At 43.2% G+C, this 18624-nt stretch overlaps 1 protein-coding gene across 2 annotated transcripts in view; it reads right to left on the reverse strand.

The window, feature by feature from the left end:
• The window catches only part of TRIO (trio Rho guanine nucleotide exchange factor), a 353374-nt gene that overhangs the window by 223438 nt on the left and 111312 nt on the right, over positions 1–18624 (reverse strand). The window contains exons 1-2 of one of the 2 annotated variants that reach the window (XM_042997467.1): positions 14036–14090; positions 7946–8020 (exon numbers count right to left, since the gene is read on the reverse strand). In XM_042997467.1, the coding sequence (XP_042853401.1) occupies positions 7946–8000 (55 nt within the window). In that variant the 5' untranslated portion in view covers positions 8001–8020; positions 14036–14090. Of the gene's footprint in view, positions 1–7945; positions 8021–14035; positions 14091–18624 lie in introns of those variants that run through there. The other variant, XM_042997460.1, reaches the window with a different exon arrangement.

Genomic DNA, 18624 nt, shown 5'->3' on the forward strand with positions numbered 1-18624 from the left:
GAAATATCAGACAGTATTTTTAGGGTAATACTAATGAGGGCCAATGGTATTTTGGGGGATCACCACTTATCCCCAGGATAAGACAGGCAACAACTTCAGTATTTTTTTTTCTTTTTTTTTGGTCTCCCAACATCTTTGATATTTTTCAAAAGAGAATCAATCTCCTTGGTCAAAAATACTGCAGATCCACATACAGAAATTTGAGTTCTTAAAAATGTACTAGGATATTTGGCTGAAAACATTCACCCCACTTTCGGTAAAGAGAATAGCATCTAACATCTTCCTGGACCAACATTCTGCACTTTTTAAATGCAAAACAATATTTGATTCAGCAGAGAGACTAGATGACCGTGACCCATGATCAACTCCTCCCTCTGGGTCATCGTATCTCACAAAGCAAGCAAGGCCATACGCGCCACCATGGGCGCCAAAAGTTGAACCCAAAACCGCCTATCAAAGACACTCATGTGGGAAAGTGCCATTCTGCTCACCGAGACGTAAATGCCAGGTGTGAGGAGTCCTGACCGCCTCTGTTTTGCTTCACCTGTCATCCAGATTCCCCCCAAGCTGGCAGCACTAAGAAGAGTCCCCTGAGACTCGCCAGCAAGCTCATCCCCCAACTAGGCTCTCACTTGTGTCCTAAAAAAAAACCTTATTTACACCCAAACTTGAACTTTAAGAGGAAAAAAAAATACTCACTTTATCTTTTTCCTTTTCCCATAACAGAGCTTCAGAAAACTCATCGGGATAGTTTTAAAACTTCAACAAAAGTCACTTATGAAGTAAAAACCACATATTCTCTATTTAAGTAATAATTGTTTTCACCTGCTAACCTCCCTGCATCGGGGTGCATCTTCCAATCTGTGGCGTGTCAGCGACAGGCAGATGTCAATCACCCATCTGCTGACCACACCCCCTCCCAAGAAGTTAAAAAAAAAAAAAAAATCTTAGAACCCATGAAACACAGTATCAAAGAAGCACCATGAGCCTCTAACGGGCTTAAAATCATTGCCACATACGCCTGTTTGGATTATACTCCCCAAGATTTAACCTGGTGCCAGTGTCACAAATGCAGAAGATACACCACAAGAACACTGTCTGGGTTATGAAGCAGAATTACAACTTTAAAGTTCTTATTCCTGAACTAGTAACAAGAATGATGCTCTAACTCAGCAAAGCTTCACTTACCGGATGTACGAGTGTGTATCTGACGTTGACCTGCAGCCTCAGGGACAGGCAGGTGGGACACGTCAGTCCTAGTTTATAGACGGGAAACGCAGTGCCTTAGTTTCTACAGGGAAAAGCAAAGGGCAGGAAATCCATTTCCTGCACGATTTCCTGCAGGTACCAATGTCCAGGATGTCTAAGAATGAATGGTTAACAGTCCCTGGATTGCTACATGTCTATAATCAAAAACGAACAGCTTGTTAAGGATTGCCTATCCAAATGCTGTGTTAATTTAAAAAAAAAAAAAAAAACACAATAAGAAAGAAAAAGAAAGTATAGTTTTTGTTCCTAATGACACTGTTGTATGTTTAATTCCTACAAAAACTGTCCTTCCTCTCCCCGTTCTCCATTTTACTTCTGTAAGGCACCTCTCACCTTGTGGTAAGCTATGGGGTTTACACAGTCTTTTTGTTTGTCTGTGTCGCTGACTAAATGGAAGCTCTATGGAGGCAGGTGTTGTTTGTTCACTCACTGACATCAGTATATACTTTCAAGGCCGAGGAAGACACTGGAACAAAAAGTACACTCAATAAATCAGTACTTGCGGAATGAATGGATTCTACACGAAGTGAATTAAAAATACCTACTGTCGGATATCAGGAAGTTAAAAACAGATGTGCCTAATGAACATTCCTATAGAAACACAGATGCTAAGGTTCCTGTCCACATGGGAAAGAAGGCTGAGGAAGTCCGGCATTATAGCTTCAGTGTCTGTGTGACACTTCCTGAAACCCAGAGACACTTATTTTCTTGTCTAAAAGGTGACACTCCAGGGGACATGGGCTCTGGAGCAGCGTGGCCCAGAACGACCACAAAAGCAGCTGGATTCAGAGTTGCCTCTTCTTCTTTACATCAATTAGGAACTCACCTTTCATCCAGTTAGAATAAACTTCTCTTGTAAGGAAGGCATACTTACTTTGAGGAGTATCATGTAAATCTCAGTGAATCAACTATATTTCTCTCTGTATGGTCCTTATTTGAATTTCTGGATTACAGCCCCAGTGAAAAGGATTCTTTACACCCCCATCCCCCAAGGAGCAGGTTAACTCACAGCAGATCACGAAAAGCAGATTTTACAAAGGAAAGCTCTGAAAAGGCATGATTTGTGAGAAATTGTGGCTCCCATGAATTAAGTCTGCCATCAACTAACCAAACTCTGTCACGAGGGGTCCACTGCCCCCCACCTCGCTCTAGGAGCAGCCAAGGCCCACAGTGGCTCCACAGCCCCCTACGTTCACATGCTTGCCTCCTGCAGCCAAGTCCTGACAACTAGGAACCGGTTTACAGAGTATTTCAAAGGAAGACTCTACAGGGACTCTGGATGCAGCACTTGGAAAGCCTCTGGCAATACCCAGCCCTCTGGTCTGTCATTATGGCTTCGGACTGTGCCAGATGCTAACGGAATACCCAAGATGGATGGGAGGTACCCCCTTCCCTTTCCAGAAAATGTAGAGCTCTGCAAAACTGAACCAAGAGGAACAGTGGTGAGTAGTCCAATAGGAACAGCAGACCTCTGGCCAATCAAATCCTACTCTCACTTGCAAAGGTGAATGATGTTCACCTTGCCATCCCCAGAACAATTTCTTCCAAAAAAACAACCCTAATGTCTATCAGCAGGCAACAGACTGAACCAACTATGGTCAGACACACAACAACAGAGTTCATACAACTGTAAAAGGGTGTGGCACCTCTGTACTAAGTCTCTCTTCTCCAGACCACTGGTTCAGTGAAACAGCAAGCAGAAAAAATGGTGCATGGCTACATTACTACTTCCCTCCGGGAGGGGAGGGGAGAACAGATGGAGAGAAAGAAGTGCTCTTATTTTACAAGGGTAAGGAAAAAAAACAAAAACAAAAACTAAAGAAAACAAAAACAAAAACAGGTTTCCTCTGGTGGAGGGAAGGTACAGTAGAAAAGGCAGGGAGAGAAACATTTCTCTGTACTTTAACTTTTTTTAGATTTTAAGACTGGAATGATGTGCACATTGAAGCAAGACGGGGTGGTTGTTTTTTTAAGCTTTAAAAATGTAAAATGAAATGAAACAAATGATCTGGAGTTTCAAGTTGGCAGTAACTTGCCACACAGAGACAATCCCATATTCTACTGGCTTTCATGACACAGTAGCAGGACTGTATGTTCCCAGGGGTATATACCCTTAGGACAATAAAACAAGAACAGAAGTATCAAATTACATTCAGGGTCTCATAGTGTAGCAGTAACATCGGCATTACAATGTAAACACGCAATTATGTTGATGAGAGCAGGCACTGAGATTTTCACTATAAAGAAAAGGAGACACAAATGTAAAATCAAAGAAACATATGATACCTGTAACCCTAAATTTGGATTAGAAACTTTAGTATAAAGTCATGACATCTTTTCTTATTAAGAAAATATACATATACACACAATATATATACACATATTGCCTGGATGTGTCCACGGGGGGAGCAGAGATAGTAACCCACTCAACCCCGAGATTATGACCCACGCCAAAGTTGCACGTTCAACCAACAGAGCCACCTAGGTGCCCCAGAGAAGAGAAAAATTTAACTTCATAAGAGATGAAAAAAACTGTAATTGAAACACATCAAATATTAAAAATCACAGTTTTTTTTTTTATCAGTCTGAAATGACTAACGGTCATTTTACATTCGTCTGAAAACTGTAAGAATCAATCATTTTTCGTGCCTCTTGTATTAACTGTGTTCTCAGGGTAACCAAGAAACTGATGAAGGGACACTTCTCTTGTAGAATATCCAAACCGATAAAGAACAAAGGATGTGGGGTGCCTGGGTGGCTCTGTCAGTTAAGCACCCAACTCACAATTTTGGCTCAGGTCACAATCTTGTGGTCATAAGATTGTGCCCTGAGTCGGGCTCCACACTGAGTGTAGAGCCTGCTTAGGATTCTCTCTCTTCCTCTCCCTCGGCCCCTCCCCTGCTTATAGGTGCCCGAATGCACTCTGTCTCTCTCTCTCTCTCTCTCTCTCTCTCTCTCTCTCTCTCTCAAAAAAAAAAAAAAAAAAAAAAAAAAAAAAAAAGGATGCAATTAGAATGTCACCATTTTGCGTTACATAATGAACTGTAATAAAATACCAGATTCTAAACCATGATCATCAATGAATGCTTAACATCAAAGAAAAAGAAACAGCCAACCCCCACCCCACCCTGCACCGTACACAAATACAACTCCCAGTAGGACTACCCACCACCACCCAGTAAGGATTCTTGATTTTTGCCTTCTTCCTGCAAAATCTAAGCTAGGTCTAATCAAGCCTCAAGACCCAGCTCCTAGTTTACAGGAAAGACAGGGGAAGGAGAACATAGTAACTGACCACCCACAGGTGCAACCAGCAAAAGCTACAATGTAGGGAACTCTACAGGAAAACACCGTTTCCTCACCTAATAATTAACACAGGGGATAAGATAAATACAAGGATAAGGAGTAAGAACCTATAGATTGAGAGAAACAGTCAGAAGAACCAATTGCAATGTATATCCTGTAAAACAAATTGTGAGACAAGCAAGGATATTTGAATATCGCCTGGCCTCTTTTTATATTAAAGAATTACTGCCCATTTTTTAAAGCCGTTAATCGTACTGAGGTTTTTTTTTAAAGGAATATAGATGAGTGACCCATGGATTCATGGAAACTCATTATACTATTCTCTCTCCTTTTGGATGCTGAAATGTTTTATGATAAAAAGGGGAAAAAAGTGTTCTTAACTCTGGTGGTGGTCAGTGAATTCTTTTGAGGTCCAAACCCCAATGGCATAGGAATCACATTAGTGGTTGAGTATACATATACATGGTATATATTATATATTAACATATACATTAAATAAAATGTTAAATATAAACTATAAAACACTTCTTTTATTGCCCCTACTTCTGACCTGAAGCATGAAATCAGGTTTGTCATCTAACCTCATTTAACACACCGTCTGCAGGAGCTGGTAAGTACTTTGCTGTCTTACGTACGTGCAGTGAGGGCTGCTTTTTACAGTAGCTGGCGAGGAGACTGAGGATCAGAAATATTCAAGTTCAAAGAATCCCTACTGGGTTTTTGGGTTTTGTTTGTTTGTTTTTCTTAGAGATTTTGACCTAATAAGTAACTCACAGAATCACTGATCTTTTGGCCTGCTTTTTCAAAGCCCTGGTTATTCCATTTAGATTTAATTTACTAAAAACTACTCATATGGAGAGCTTTTACAAATGCACCACAATAAATGTCCCCTAATACTTTTAAAAATAGGATCAGAGCAAGAAGTAGACTGGCAGTTGGGAGCCCAGCAGTAGAGGAAATGGGGACGGGTAGGGGCTCTTTCGGAGATAATCAAAGTGTTCCGGGATTAGACCATGGTGATGGTTTCACAACCCTGTGAATACCCTAAAATCCACCAAATCATATACATTTAAAGGACAGATTTTATGGTATGTGGATTATATCTCAATAAAACAGATTTTACTAAACAGGATTAGAGGTATAAATTTTTCAGAAGTTTACTCCTGCATTGTCAACCTTTCAGATAAAAAAAATCACCATGCAAAAGTAACAAATTTGTTTTTAAGTTAGTGCTTCTTTTCCATTTTTCCTTCCTAAGCAAAATAACAGCAAGCCTAAGAAAATCAGCAAATGATATCATGCTAACATAACTCGCCAATTCTGGTTATAAAGTAGGAAATACTCTACAATTGTGGTGGCACCCACCAATCATTTCCCTGACACAGCTGGTGACTACCATCTCTAATATTTTTAAAGTTCTGTACTAGCTTGCTACAGTGAACTTCCCTCCCCACTAAAAAGACCCAATTTTAATTAACCCTGAAGAATTTAAGGTTTGAGTAGTCAGGATAAACTCTGAAAGACAAATGACTTTATTCCTTCAATTAGTTTAAAGGGAAATAGTTTCAGCTTTGATAGTAACTTAGATAAAAACAACAACAACAACAACATCAAATGAGGGGTACCTAAGTGGCTTAGTCGGTTAAGCATCTGACTTTGATCTAGCTCAGGTCATGATCTCATCGTTTGTGGGATCGAGCCTCACAATGGGCTCTGCACTGATAGCGTGGAGCCTGTTTGGGATTCTCCTTCTCTCTCCCTCTCTCTCCCTCTCTCTCCACACCTGCCCCACCCCCTGCTTGTTCTCCATCTCTCAAAATAAATAAAGCCTTAAAAAAAAAGTAACATCAAATGAGATATTCTGTATTAAGAGCCTAATAAGGAATGAGTATAAATAAAAATCAGCAACCCTAGCCTCCCGTTCTTTACGTGCCTGTCTCCAGGAGCTTAACCAAAGAATCAAGCTCTCTCACCACAGATCAACTTTAAAAATAAAGAACTGAGGAACATGTGGAGCTGGCTTTGAGCCTTCTTACCGATGCCTCTATTATTTATAAGCAGAGGCTTCTCATTATATTAACTTTAAAATCCATCTGTAAGCTACAGAATCAGGAATTGACAAACTGCGGCATGGGTCCACATTATGCAGTTTGTCGGTAAATGATTAGGAAACAGCAAAGGGTACTTTAAAAACTTGGTGTATTATAAGCAAGGAGAGGTTTCTTTACTTTTGTTTTGTTTTCTCTTGTAGCATATATTTTCAACTAGCTAAAGCGTCTTTCTTTTCACAAACTTCTATCAACCTTCCAAATGCATTCTGAATTAGATTCACTTCAGCCAAATCATCAAAGAGTGTTTACGAGGTGCCAGGAAACACCACTGGCCATAAAGGTGTGATTAGTAACAGCACCACAGGGAGCTGCACCCTAAATATAGACCAGTCCCACATGCCAAAAGGACACACCTAACACATAATAGCAGCTGGCAGCGTTATACATTTAAAATAAAATGTGTTCAAAAGGAGACTCAGATCAGCGTATCATGCCTGTTTGAGAAAGATAAAAAATTATCAGGGGAAACACATACAGGAAGACTGTCTAAAAGCACATGGCAATCCACACATTTACTTCCTGCTGTAACAGAGCAGAAAAATCTGAAAACCTTGGTTTTGCAACAAATGAACTTGTGTCAAAAAGGTCAAGTCCCCAATGGCTCTTCTGTTCGTGTAGGAGGGAGCCCCCAAAGAGACAGCCCAAAAAAGCCCTACAGCTGACTCCCTATGTGTGGAGGAAGTCAGATGCTCCAAAGCCTGAGAGACAGATCTAGACTGTCACCACAATGCAGGGGGCCAGGCACCCCCAACCCCAGCACAAGTATTACAGGTAAGTGGAGGACCAGGTTGGTAGAGATCACTGGGGCTTTGATGGTCCACAACATGGGCTCTAAGAACCCCAGGACTAGGGGACAAAAAAAAAAAAAAAAAAAAAAACAAGGTAAGAATTCAGGACACATCCAAATAAGGTCATATTCCCATCACTTTCAGGGAGACGATGGACTTCTAAACAATCAGTTGTTTTACTTAACTGAATAAGTGAAAAACAACCAAATGTTTGCTGCTGAATGAAAGACACAAACATATTTTAATCACCAATGCTATTTGACTTATAGTGTGTGCCTACAAGCTAAAAGAAAATGCTCTTGGCACTAACTTCTCAGGACAATACTACAAGAACAAAGCAGTTAAAAATCCACTGGAACATCAGCACTTCCATGCATGTGGCAGGGGAGTTAGTTTAGGATTTCAGACTCTGATACTGTATCAGAAGCAGTCAAAAGGAACAGTAACACAGATCAGAAAGTTCAACTTTACCTGAAAGGTATGCAACTTTTTCCTTTAAAATTGGCAAAACATCCATAGCTTTCATTTCATCGTTTTTTCGAAACCCTGAAATACATAAGGAGAAAATCAAATTACTAGGTTGCTTGAGTGACATTTCATTTCTTACCCATTCTATCCTATCCAAATATAGCAGCTTTATTCACACCCATCAAATCAACTTTAGAAATATCATTTGAAAGGATCTGAATTCTATGAAGGAAAGACTCTGATCACAGAATTATCTTCTATTTTAATGGCAAATAACGATTTGCACACAGACCGGGAGGATCCCGTACCAAACAGGCTCCAGGTCATTTGTAGCAATAAAGATCTGGTCCCAAAAAAAACACAGGATATGAAACCAGTCCGGATGATTTCAAAAATCTTCACTTGAATCCTGTAGATTAATGTAAACATTGGCAAATAAAACAACAATATCATGTTTTAAACACTGCAGCTGGTGCACACTAAAGCCTGTAGGGGGAGCTCAAAGTCTCCTCCTATCAGAACCCACAGTGGTTAAAAATAAACAGTGGCAAGGAGAAGAGCAGGAATTATAAATAGCTGGGGACTGGCCACAGCTCCCTCTAGGCTCTATCCTTCCAGGCTTTCTGGGTCATGCCCCCCCTGGAGGAATGTCACTGGCTACTGGGGTAAAATGGCCCAATGCCACCTGTAAACGCCCTCTTCTCTGTGTGAACCAACTCTCCCCATGCCCAATATTGCAGAAGGCAAGTGGAGATATCATGGAAAAGAAGCACACAGCAAGCAATTTAGGCCAAGCCAACATCCATCTGAGCAAAAGGAATTCATGCAGCCCAATGTGTCTGGCCCAGCTCACTAGGGCAAATGCCCAAATGGGAGTCTGGGGCAAAAATGTTCATTCCCATAATAATGCCTCAGGATAGTTCCCCTGGAGGTCTCTAACAGAGGAAATCTAGGTTCAGGATGCTGGCCATCCTCATCAAAACCAGTAGCTATCATTTCTGGCTGAGCAGTCTCTAAGAAAAATAAAAGACCACTGGCCCATCGCTATTTTCCTGCTTGTTTTTGCCACAATAGTACAAGGAACGCTCCAGAACGGCAGCTTGGTAACACAACACAAGATGCAGACCTGGGATGAGAGCAAGGAAAGCACTCGCTGAATGAACAGGGCCTCCACCGTGACAGGTCTGAACAGCCCCTATGGGACCAGCCCTGCCACAGAGGAAAGCTGTACAACTCAACTGTCTCAAGGCCCTGCAGGGTGCCCAAGAGCAGGAGACCCACCTGGAAAGAAAGGAATGGCACGGGGAGCATCTGACCGGGGCTTTTAGCCTGAGGACAGGGCCCAGGCTAAGCCACGTGGAGCTGCTAACACCAGAATCAGGACACAGGTCAGGGCAACCCCAGTAGCTGGGGAGAAGCTGCGGAAAGGAGCAGGGGAGCCCCAAGTTCTGGGTATCATTTTGGCCCAAATTTCTGGCTCTCCCCTGAGCCTCGCTTGTCCAGGAAAAGCTCTCGGCTGAAGATAAAGTATGTGACTGAGACTCAGGTCGCAGACCCCTGCAGAGGAGGCGGATTCGAAGCTTGAGTCCAGCCAAATTTGCAGCCTGACAACCCAAGCAAAACAGTATCAAAGTCAGCACTTTGGGCAAGAATAGAACAGAATCCAGCAGCTGCGATATATCATTCACAGAAGCAACGAATGGCTAAATTAATGGTGTAATTTGATTAAGTAAATCTCTCCTGCCCGTGGAATACTTGTATACTAAGAACCCAATTTAACAGGATTAAGCACGATACTGACAATCACCAGAGACTCTGCACAAAGACAGCAACAAACACATCGCGATGAGGACCCCAAGGTCCAGGAGACACAGCGGCGTTTCCGCTCTGGTCATGAAAAGGCTCAACACAGAACCCATGCCCCCACGTCATCAGGCCACTTTGCTTTCCAATATACCAGGCTCCGTGCTGGCAAACCACCAAGCTTTTTTGAAAACAGTGGCTATTTATAAACGGCAAAATAAGAGCCAAGAGTTCTGCAATTTCATCCTTAAGGTCCCTTCAAAGCTCCTGAATGGAGGCAATCTAGTCTCAGCAACTCACTGCTGTCATTGGGTAATTCACAGGACCCATCGACAAAGACAGATTACATCTCAAGTCCATCTGGCGTGGACGGAGACGTCAGTCGGGCAAACACAAAGAGCAATTAGGTGCCACAGTGGCTCTCCAGAAGACAAGTTTATAAATACCTATAGCAAGGCATAGTATGCAAAGTCCCGTTAGCAGCACAAAGTGCTATGGGCCCCGGACAAATGAGGAGGCAGCACATCCAAGGACAGAAACAGGAAGAAGCAGTAAGCCCCAGCTGTAGATCTCAATCTACAAGGACCTGAAAAGAAGATCCCCCTTCTATCGCTACTAGATAAGAAAACACGTGCTTTCCACCATTCCACTGCCTCTCCCCCCGCCCCACCCCCCGAAGCCCTGGCAGCAGAGCCCTCGGAGAGGGACCACGGCGACTGCTGTCCTGGATCCCCATGCTATGGGAACAGGAGCCCCACTTGAGGGTCCAGCCCCTCTCACACAACCCTCACCAAGCATCCTAACCCCAGTGCCGCACCTCACAGGAGAGCCGAGGAACTTACATAATTCCAAGGCATTCTTAACAATTCCTGCCGACTCTGAAACAAGCTGTTTATTACTACCCTTTATGGAGTGAATGATGGAAGTCAGAGCTGCTGCGTTCCAGGCCACCCCACAGAAGGACAGCATACTGACATGAAAACAAGGTGAACTGAACAAAACTTCACGACGCAGATCTCGATTTCCTACGACCCACTGGAAACCACAGACTCACTCCCGTGTTTTAGTTTCTAAAAACTAGTCTTATGCCTCTCAGTTTCTGAATCTCTGCCCTAAGTTAAGATTCACAGTCTTCAGTGGAAGAGGAAAGGCACTAGGAGCTAACCCGGTGCTGAAGTATGTTTACTACCATGGTGACAGACATGCACGTCCAAACATTCAGTACAACAGAAATTCTTCATGGTTTTACCACAATATTCTTGTTGAAGAGGTCACAGAAAAAGAGATGTTATCTCAAAGTCAAATTAGAAGTCAAATCAAAACTTCTAAAATAGAAAATTTTTAAAAAACAAATATAAAACTAACGACACAAAGAAATGGAGTTTGTAACTAGTATGGCATTCACCTAAGTGTCATCGTTAATCTTGTTGCCATTGTTTTTGTAATCTTTATTTATTTTTGAGAGAGAGAGAGAGAGTGAGTGAGTTGGGGGAGGGGCAGAGAGAGAGGGAGACACAGAATCCGAAATAGGCTCCAGGCTCTGAGCTGTCAGCACAAAGCCCGACAGGGGGCTCGAACTCACGAATGGTGAAATCACGACCTGAGCGGAAGTCGGACGCTTAACCGACTGAGCTACCCAGGCGCCCCATTTTTAAAAACACACCCAGTAAGCAAAAGGCTGAGGAAGCATGTACGCATACCATAAAGCCAGATTAAATATATCATGTAACTTTTCACAAGAAAGGAAGAACTCAGCCATGAAGTATCCCTTAGATCAAAAAGGCAGATTCTGTTCCATGCCCCGAAGAGCTATTTATGAAAACAGAGTATGCAACTATTAAAAAACAAAATTTCCAAATACATGGCTTCTGTGCTACTCCAGTGATTCTAGATTACGCTGCAGATACGACAACTCCTACTGTGTTCCTTCTTTGTACAGGAAAGGACCTAGCTGTGGCTTCCCAACTTTCGAATCAAGAGGATATGCTCCCTGACTATCCCTATAAGCTCATACTCTCCCTCCCGTGCTCATGGACAGGGAAAACAATGACAAATGCCACCTTGGAGGGATGCTTCTGAGGTCTCAGACCATATCTGTGTGTCACAGACCAGAAGTCAGCAGCAGTTTTACTTCTAAGTGCCACCAAGGGAGTTTGAAGATGCCACGAACAGGTGAAAGGGAGGGGGGCCAGAGAGAGACTTTCGGTAAAATTTAGAAGAAAACCAGAGCAGTTTGACTGAATACCTCATGACATTTAAAAAAAAAAGAGCAGCTTGAAAAGTGATAAAGAGGTAAATAAGTGGCCAAAGTCCGGGGACATTTAGTTATATCCATCTCTTAAAATTACATACTTTTTAAATTACACACAGTCTATTTTAAAGAGCGCAGAAAGGGGTGCCTGGGTGGCTCAGTCGGTCGGGCGTCCGACTTCGGCTCAGGTCATGATCTCACAGTTCGTGGGTTTGGGCCCTGCATTGGGCTCTGTGCTGACAGCTCGGAGCCCGGAGCCTGCTTTGGATTCTGTGTCTCCCCCTCCCTCTGCCCCTCTAACCAATACTCTGTCTCAAAAATAAATAAACATTATAAAAGGACGGAAGGGACGGAGGGAGGGCAGAAAGACAGAGTAGATTCTTGTTACAAATGAGTTTCCCTTTCTGAGACAAAAAGAAGCGAATGTGGATTTTAATCAACCGCTAGCCTCAGGAGACAGTGACCACAGCATAAGGATACAGTCAGTCAAGGCTCGTTTGTCGGTGCAGAGGCGGCTTCCCAGGGGAGCCCTACAAGGCACGCAACCAGCACTCTGCTGAACCAGGTCTTTCGGAATGTTCACATGATAACATCTGCCATTGCTCTAAGATCTTGATATTAATATTTGCTGAATGATACGGAGGAGAAAGGAGTGTGGGTTAAGAATCAGATGTTACTGTGTGTTAACACAAACATGCAGTCGGTGCTTGATAATTTTCTTTGCTCTTCCCCGGTTCAACACAAACAATGCCTTTTCCTAAAACAACTAAATTTGAGTATTTGGAGGGTCTAATACATTCACTTAAAAACATCTCAGGGCACCTGGCTGGCTCAGTTGGAAGAGCATGCAACTCTTGATCTTGGACTTGTAGGTCTGAGCCCCTCACTGGGTGTACACTTAACTTAAATATTTTTTGGAAGCGAAGAAGAATCTATCTCAACCCCAAGGTTCACGTGTTACTTGCCAAACTTGCTTCTGTCGTCACCTTTTAAATTGCTACTTGGTTCGGAGCCTGTCAATCTGGGGTGCATTTCAAACCCCTGTCCCACAACAATCGTATTGCATTATGTTACCCATAGAGAGGACACTTTTTCTCACTCTTCCTCTAAATCGGCCTGCTAGCTAGAGAACGGTTTTGTTTTGCTCCCTACTGTATACCAGATGCCCAAGACAGGACCTCGCACAGGGCAGGGTGGTCAACAGACGCCGGCTTGCCCGCTGGCTGAACGCACGAAGGAAGGAACGAATTCTTCAGCTTCTTGCCCTTGAGCCCCTCCTCAAGCACCCCAATGTGCCTCAGCCCCTTCTATTTTAGGTTTATGAAACAGAAGCTCAGCGTTTGCAAAGAGCCACTCCTACAGTGTGTGTTATACTGGCAACAAGGAAAATTAACCTCTCTGTCCTGAGAGGAAATACTGTGCAAGTTAGCATTCGACGATGCAAAACCGTTTCGTTGAATCAATGGTCTGAAACTTCAACTGTCTACACCCCACTGGCCAAACCAATTTCTCATTTTTCACCCTGAGCAGGTGCTGTGCTGGTGGTGTTGACAAATGCCTTTTGGAGTGGATCACTGCCGACCACACACTCATGCGGTCCCTTCTCGAAGTCAGGTTTAAAAACCACCACCACCACCACCACCACCACCCCGAGTTCTCTTACTTAAAAAGATTAAAAACAAAAACAACAACAACAACAAAAAACCCGACATCATGAAAATGTTTTCACAAGGGGCAAAAAGGTTTTATACAGCACATTATCCCAACAGTACTTTTTATAGAAGAGTCAAAAAATTAAGACGAAATAAATCAAATGAGGTCAAAAACAAACCAACACTAAACTTTCTCAACTAAGGCACAGGGTGACTTTTTAAAAATCCCCTTTTTCTCCCAGGACTGCCGGCAGATACTAGTCATTTGGAATTTTATGTAATCTTCAAATGAAACCAGTCAGAAAATGTTTTGAGGTAAAAACAGCGTTAGAAGAAACCATGGCTATCTCTTGATCATCTGGGCTTGTTCTGAACGATCTGCCTCACCTCCTGCGCTGGGATTTGTCTCTAAAAGACAATCCACCAGACAAACTGTGCTCTTCGTCCATTTTCAAAGGTCTCATTTGCCCGTCAGCCATACTACTCTAGTTTTCCATGGGGAGATCGAAAGTGGAAGCAACTGAAAAATAAAATCCTACACCTTCGGAAACACAGGTTGCAGCAGTAATAAAAAGCTGTCAACAAGGAAAGCAGCATTTGCAAACAACAACAAAAAGGAACACTGAAGAGTAAGCTGGAGGGCTACTATCACTACCGAGTCTTGCTGGTAATTACCTCATTTTACTCAGGAGTTGACTTAGGGGAAACGCACGCGCGCGCGCGCCCCTGAACACAAAGAGCAGGATGAGCCGCCGCTGCGCCAACGGCGCCGCGCATGCGCAGAGGGAGGTGACGTCACCCTTTCCAGGCCGGCCGCAGTTCCGACTCCCTCACCTTTCTCTGCAGTGCCTGCAGGTTTAGTCACAGATCACAGGGAGCGGCGGTGCGTGGCGCACAGTGTTTGCGCTATCAAGGGTTTTAGTTAGGCAAGCAATTACACGACTGTTGTGTAGGAAGGCAGCATTTTTAATTAGCCTAGATCCTCTGAAAATACTGAGGGGGAAAGATAGCAAGATTAGAGACCAAATGATACAAATGTCACTTTTACTAAGATATAAAAACATCAAGATATAACGTAAGGCTTATATTTTTATGTAAACGTGTATAATCCACAGATATGTTTATAAAACCCATGTAAAATGAATTAAGTACTTATATCAAGAATACGGGCATGTTCACAGACCCCCCCCCCACAGGAATGCAGATGGGGTTTCATAGCGCAGTATTATAATTTTTACTCATAACCTTTATGGTTGTAATAACTGTCAGATTGGCTAATTTATTCCTTCATATAATTTTAGAAGCAATAGCCTGTAACATCATACCTTTAAGGAAGAAAAAGTAGTATAAGTTTGATTGATTCAAGGAAGTTAAGGGCGTTTCAACTGAAAATAGCTCTGGCTTTTTAATGTCTTGAGCACAAAACACAGAGGTCAAACCAAAATCACCAAACACCATAACAAAAAATATTTTTTAAACTATTACATATATTTTAATGTAAATGAAATAATGAATTTTTAATATTTTATTATTTAATTATGCATTAGCTATGCATTAGAAATTTGTTTATTTATTTAATAGAACACACTTTATTCATAAGTAAGTTTGCATGAAATCAAAAGCAGGGGCAACCTCTTTTTGGAAAAGGGAATATAAGAAGGCAACATGTCATTTATTTTATATATATATTCTGTCTCAGTCTGTGGGTTGCTTTCATCTTTTCAGTCTCCTAATGGAGTCTTTTGATAAAGACGAGCTCTAAAAAAAGAATTTCCAAGTTCTTATTCTGTATGTTCAGTGCTTTCGTGTTCTGTTAAGAAACAGTTGCCTACTACAAGTTCATGTAGATATTTCCCTATGTTTTCTTCTAAAGATTTTTTTTCTTTTTTTTCTCAATTTCATTTTTTATTTTTTAAAATTTACATCCAAATTAGTTAGCGTATAGTGAAACAATGATTTCAGGAGTAGATTCCTTAATGTCCCTTACCCATTTAGCCCACCCCCCCTCCCACAACCCCACATTAGAAATTAATTTAAAAACAGAACAGACCCCAGGGGTGCCTGGGTGGTTCATTGGTTCAGCGTCCAATTCTTGATCTCAGTTCAAGTCACAATCTCTCAGTTCATGGGGTTGAGCCCCACATCGGGCTCTGTGCTGATAGCACAGAACCTGCTTGGGATTCTCTCTCTCCCTCTCTTTCTGCCCCTCCCTGGCTTGCTCACTCTCGCTCTCTCTCTCTCTCTCTCTCTCTCTCTCAAAAATAAATAAAAACAATAAGGACAGAACAGACTATGAAAGGGAATATTTCATAGTGAAATAGTAGTGTTATAAAAGGGGATTCTATGTTCTTACAATCTCATAAACCAGAAAGAACCAAGTGCCCAGATGTGCTGTTCATCTTTATCTCCCCAAGGACCAGCCAGGGCTAAACACAGGGAAACCTTATGCCTCATGTTTGCCTAATGCCAAAGCAAAGAACACATACATCTGTCTGTGCCTGTGCAGCAGACGCCTCTGGGGAAAGCTCCCACCCTGCACTCTGGGACTCCAATCACCCATCCTAAGCCACGTATATACACACATATATACATACTTATGTGCCTACTTGCGGTTCTGTGATGCTGACCTACCCCAAAGAAGATTTGCTTTACATAAAGCAGCAGCCTCTCAGGAAAGCTATTTAGAAACTTCGTTTATATCATACGAACCACAGAGACACAACTGATAAAATCTGATCACTGTTATCAAATGATTTGATTTCTATCAAATCATCCAAGATTGACTGCTACGAGAAACTACTGTTTAATCACTACAGCAAACATTTCTTACATGTTAGCACCTTTGCCCTCTACCAGAAGAAAAAAGAACAACACCCTTAATGCCTTCACATTTTTTTTTATGCAGATGAAAATCATTCTTGTAAAAAAAGGCTTTGCAAAAATAAAGCTATAATGTAATTCTACTTCTTTTCCTTTATGGACATATCTTTTTATTATTATAAGGAATAAAGGTGCCATTACAGAGACGTAATATAAATTAGCGATATTAAAACTTCGTTCAGCATCCACTGATTTACCCTGTTTGGGGAGGAGCATGGGGGGACTTACCCATAGGCTGCAAGCCATCATCCCTTGTGGCACTCACTCAGTCTGACTGGGAAAGCAAGACGTGGGTGTCTGGTTCTGGGTGCGGACACTTGTTACGGAAAACCCAGGGCCAGAGGGGTCAGAATAGGAGACGTAGGATGTGTGGGGTGGAGACGGTTACGGTGGGTCTTGATGGCCATGCAAGAGACTCCCTTCACTGGCACACAAAGGTGTGAAGAAAACGGGGGCGCCTGCCTGCCTACGGTACAGCCATCTCCACCTGTGCTCACCACGGTCTCTGCAAATCTGCTCCCCACTGTGTAGGTCCCAGCACGATACCTGGCCCCACAAGCCACCTCTCCAACAGCCAAACCAGGAACCCGGGCTTCCCCCTGCACTCTTGTAGGCTCCATGCCAGGGGACCCCGTCTCCCTGCCCCACTGGCCGGCATCTCCCTCATGTAGACTACTCCCTTTGATCCATTCTGCTACTCTTCCCTAACGCACGCCTCATCATTCTACTTCCCTAAAATTCATCAATGGCTCCTCAGAGCCCTCAAAGTTCATGACCCGAGCCTGCTGACCTCTGCAGCCTCACTACCTCCCCACCCGTGACCCTCTCCCTCGTCTACTCCACGAGTTCTAACCACCCGCAGGTAACACACACCCCTGCTCACCACTGAGCTCCCACAAGGACTCAAGCCTCGCCTCCCTCCCCGCATGCAAGCCCACACATTCTTCACCCTCCTGACGCCCCCTTGAAGGCTCAGACCTGACCCACCCCTTCTGTGAAGTCTCGCTGTGTCCCCACTGCTGGATCCGATCCCCCCCCCCCCCCATCCTGCATTCCCACTGCACTCCAACCACAGTGCTTAGTAACTATCTAAGAAATGCCTGCCCGCGCCCTGCCCCCACCCCCATCAGAAGGCAAGCTCCTGAAGGGCAAGGAAAGGACTGCCTCTCACCTTCCAGCTGGGTTGTGGCTGCAGCAGTGCCCCAGCAACTGGAAGAGCCTCACGCCTAGTTAGCTCAACCCTGAGGTTCGAGATGCTTCACACCGTTGGCGATTTTCAGCGGCAGTATACAATTGGGAGTTCTGAGCAAAGTGGCCATCTCATCACACACAGCAACAGGTCTAAAGCAGCCAGCGTGCCGCCCACGCTCACGCCGAGGAAGCCAAGGTGACGGCACTTGCTTGTCTAACATATTCAGTGACTAGTACACAAAATTACATTTATGTATTCTTGGTCTATATTTTAAAGTAGGGAAAGTTTTACTACGGGATATTTACAGTGTAATTAAAATGGTATTCTCTACCCTGGCCGTCAAAAATGTCACTAATTATAAAAAGCTTCTCCGGTGGTTTGGGAAAAGGGCATCCAGTGGCTTTCGGTTCTACCTCCTCAACAACCAAAAGAATGCAGGCCTTCAGGGAAGCACAGGCCTCGGAGCCCTGCCTCTTTGGAGGGGTCCCGTCTTCACCCAAGAATTGCAAGTCACGCCAAATTACTTTCCTCATGAGATTTTATAAACAGAGTAGGCAGGAGGGAGCCAGGAAACCAAATAACTGCCATACAACTCAAAATTAAACACCTTTCTTTCTGTATTGTTGTCTTCAGGCCCTCAGTACCAGAGGGCCAAGCAAGTTCAGCCTGAGGCAGCTTAACTGAATACTCACGTGGCAACGTCTTTTGCCACATTAATTACACACAAGTTAAGCCTCTGAAGTGTCATGTATCACAAATAGTAACATCCCAGAACACCTGCGTTGTGTCACTGACATCTTTCCTTGTTACTGACCATGAGCATGAAGGAAACAGAAAACACACCAAGCGGATACGCACAGGCGAACCTTTCTAGCTGGTCTATAAATTGAAGAAAAAGGGACAG

The sequence above is a fragment of the Panthera tigris genome, chromosome A1 (genome assembly GCF_018350195.1).
Source record: "Panthera tigris isolate Pti1 chromosome A1, P.tigris_Pti1_mat1.1, whole genome shotgun sequence".
Classification (NCBI taxonomy): domain Eukaryota; kingdom Metazoa; phylum Chordata; class Mammalia; order Carnivora; family Felidae; genus Panthera; species Panthera tigris.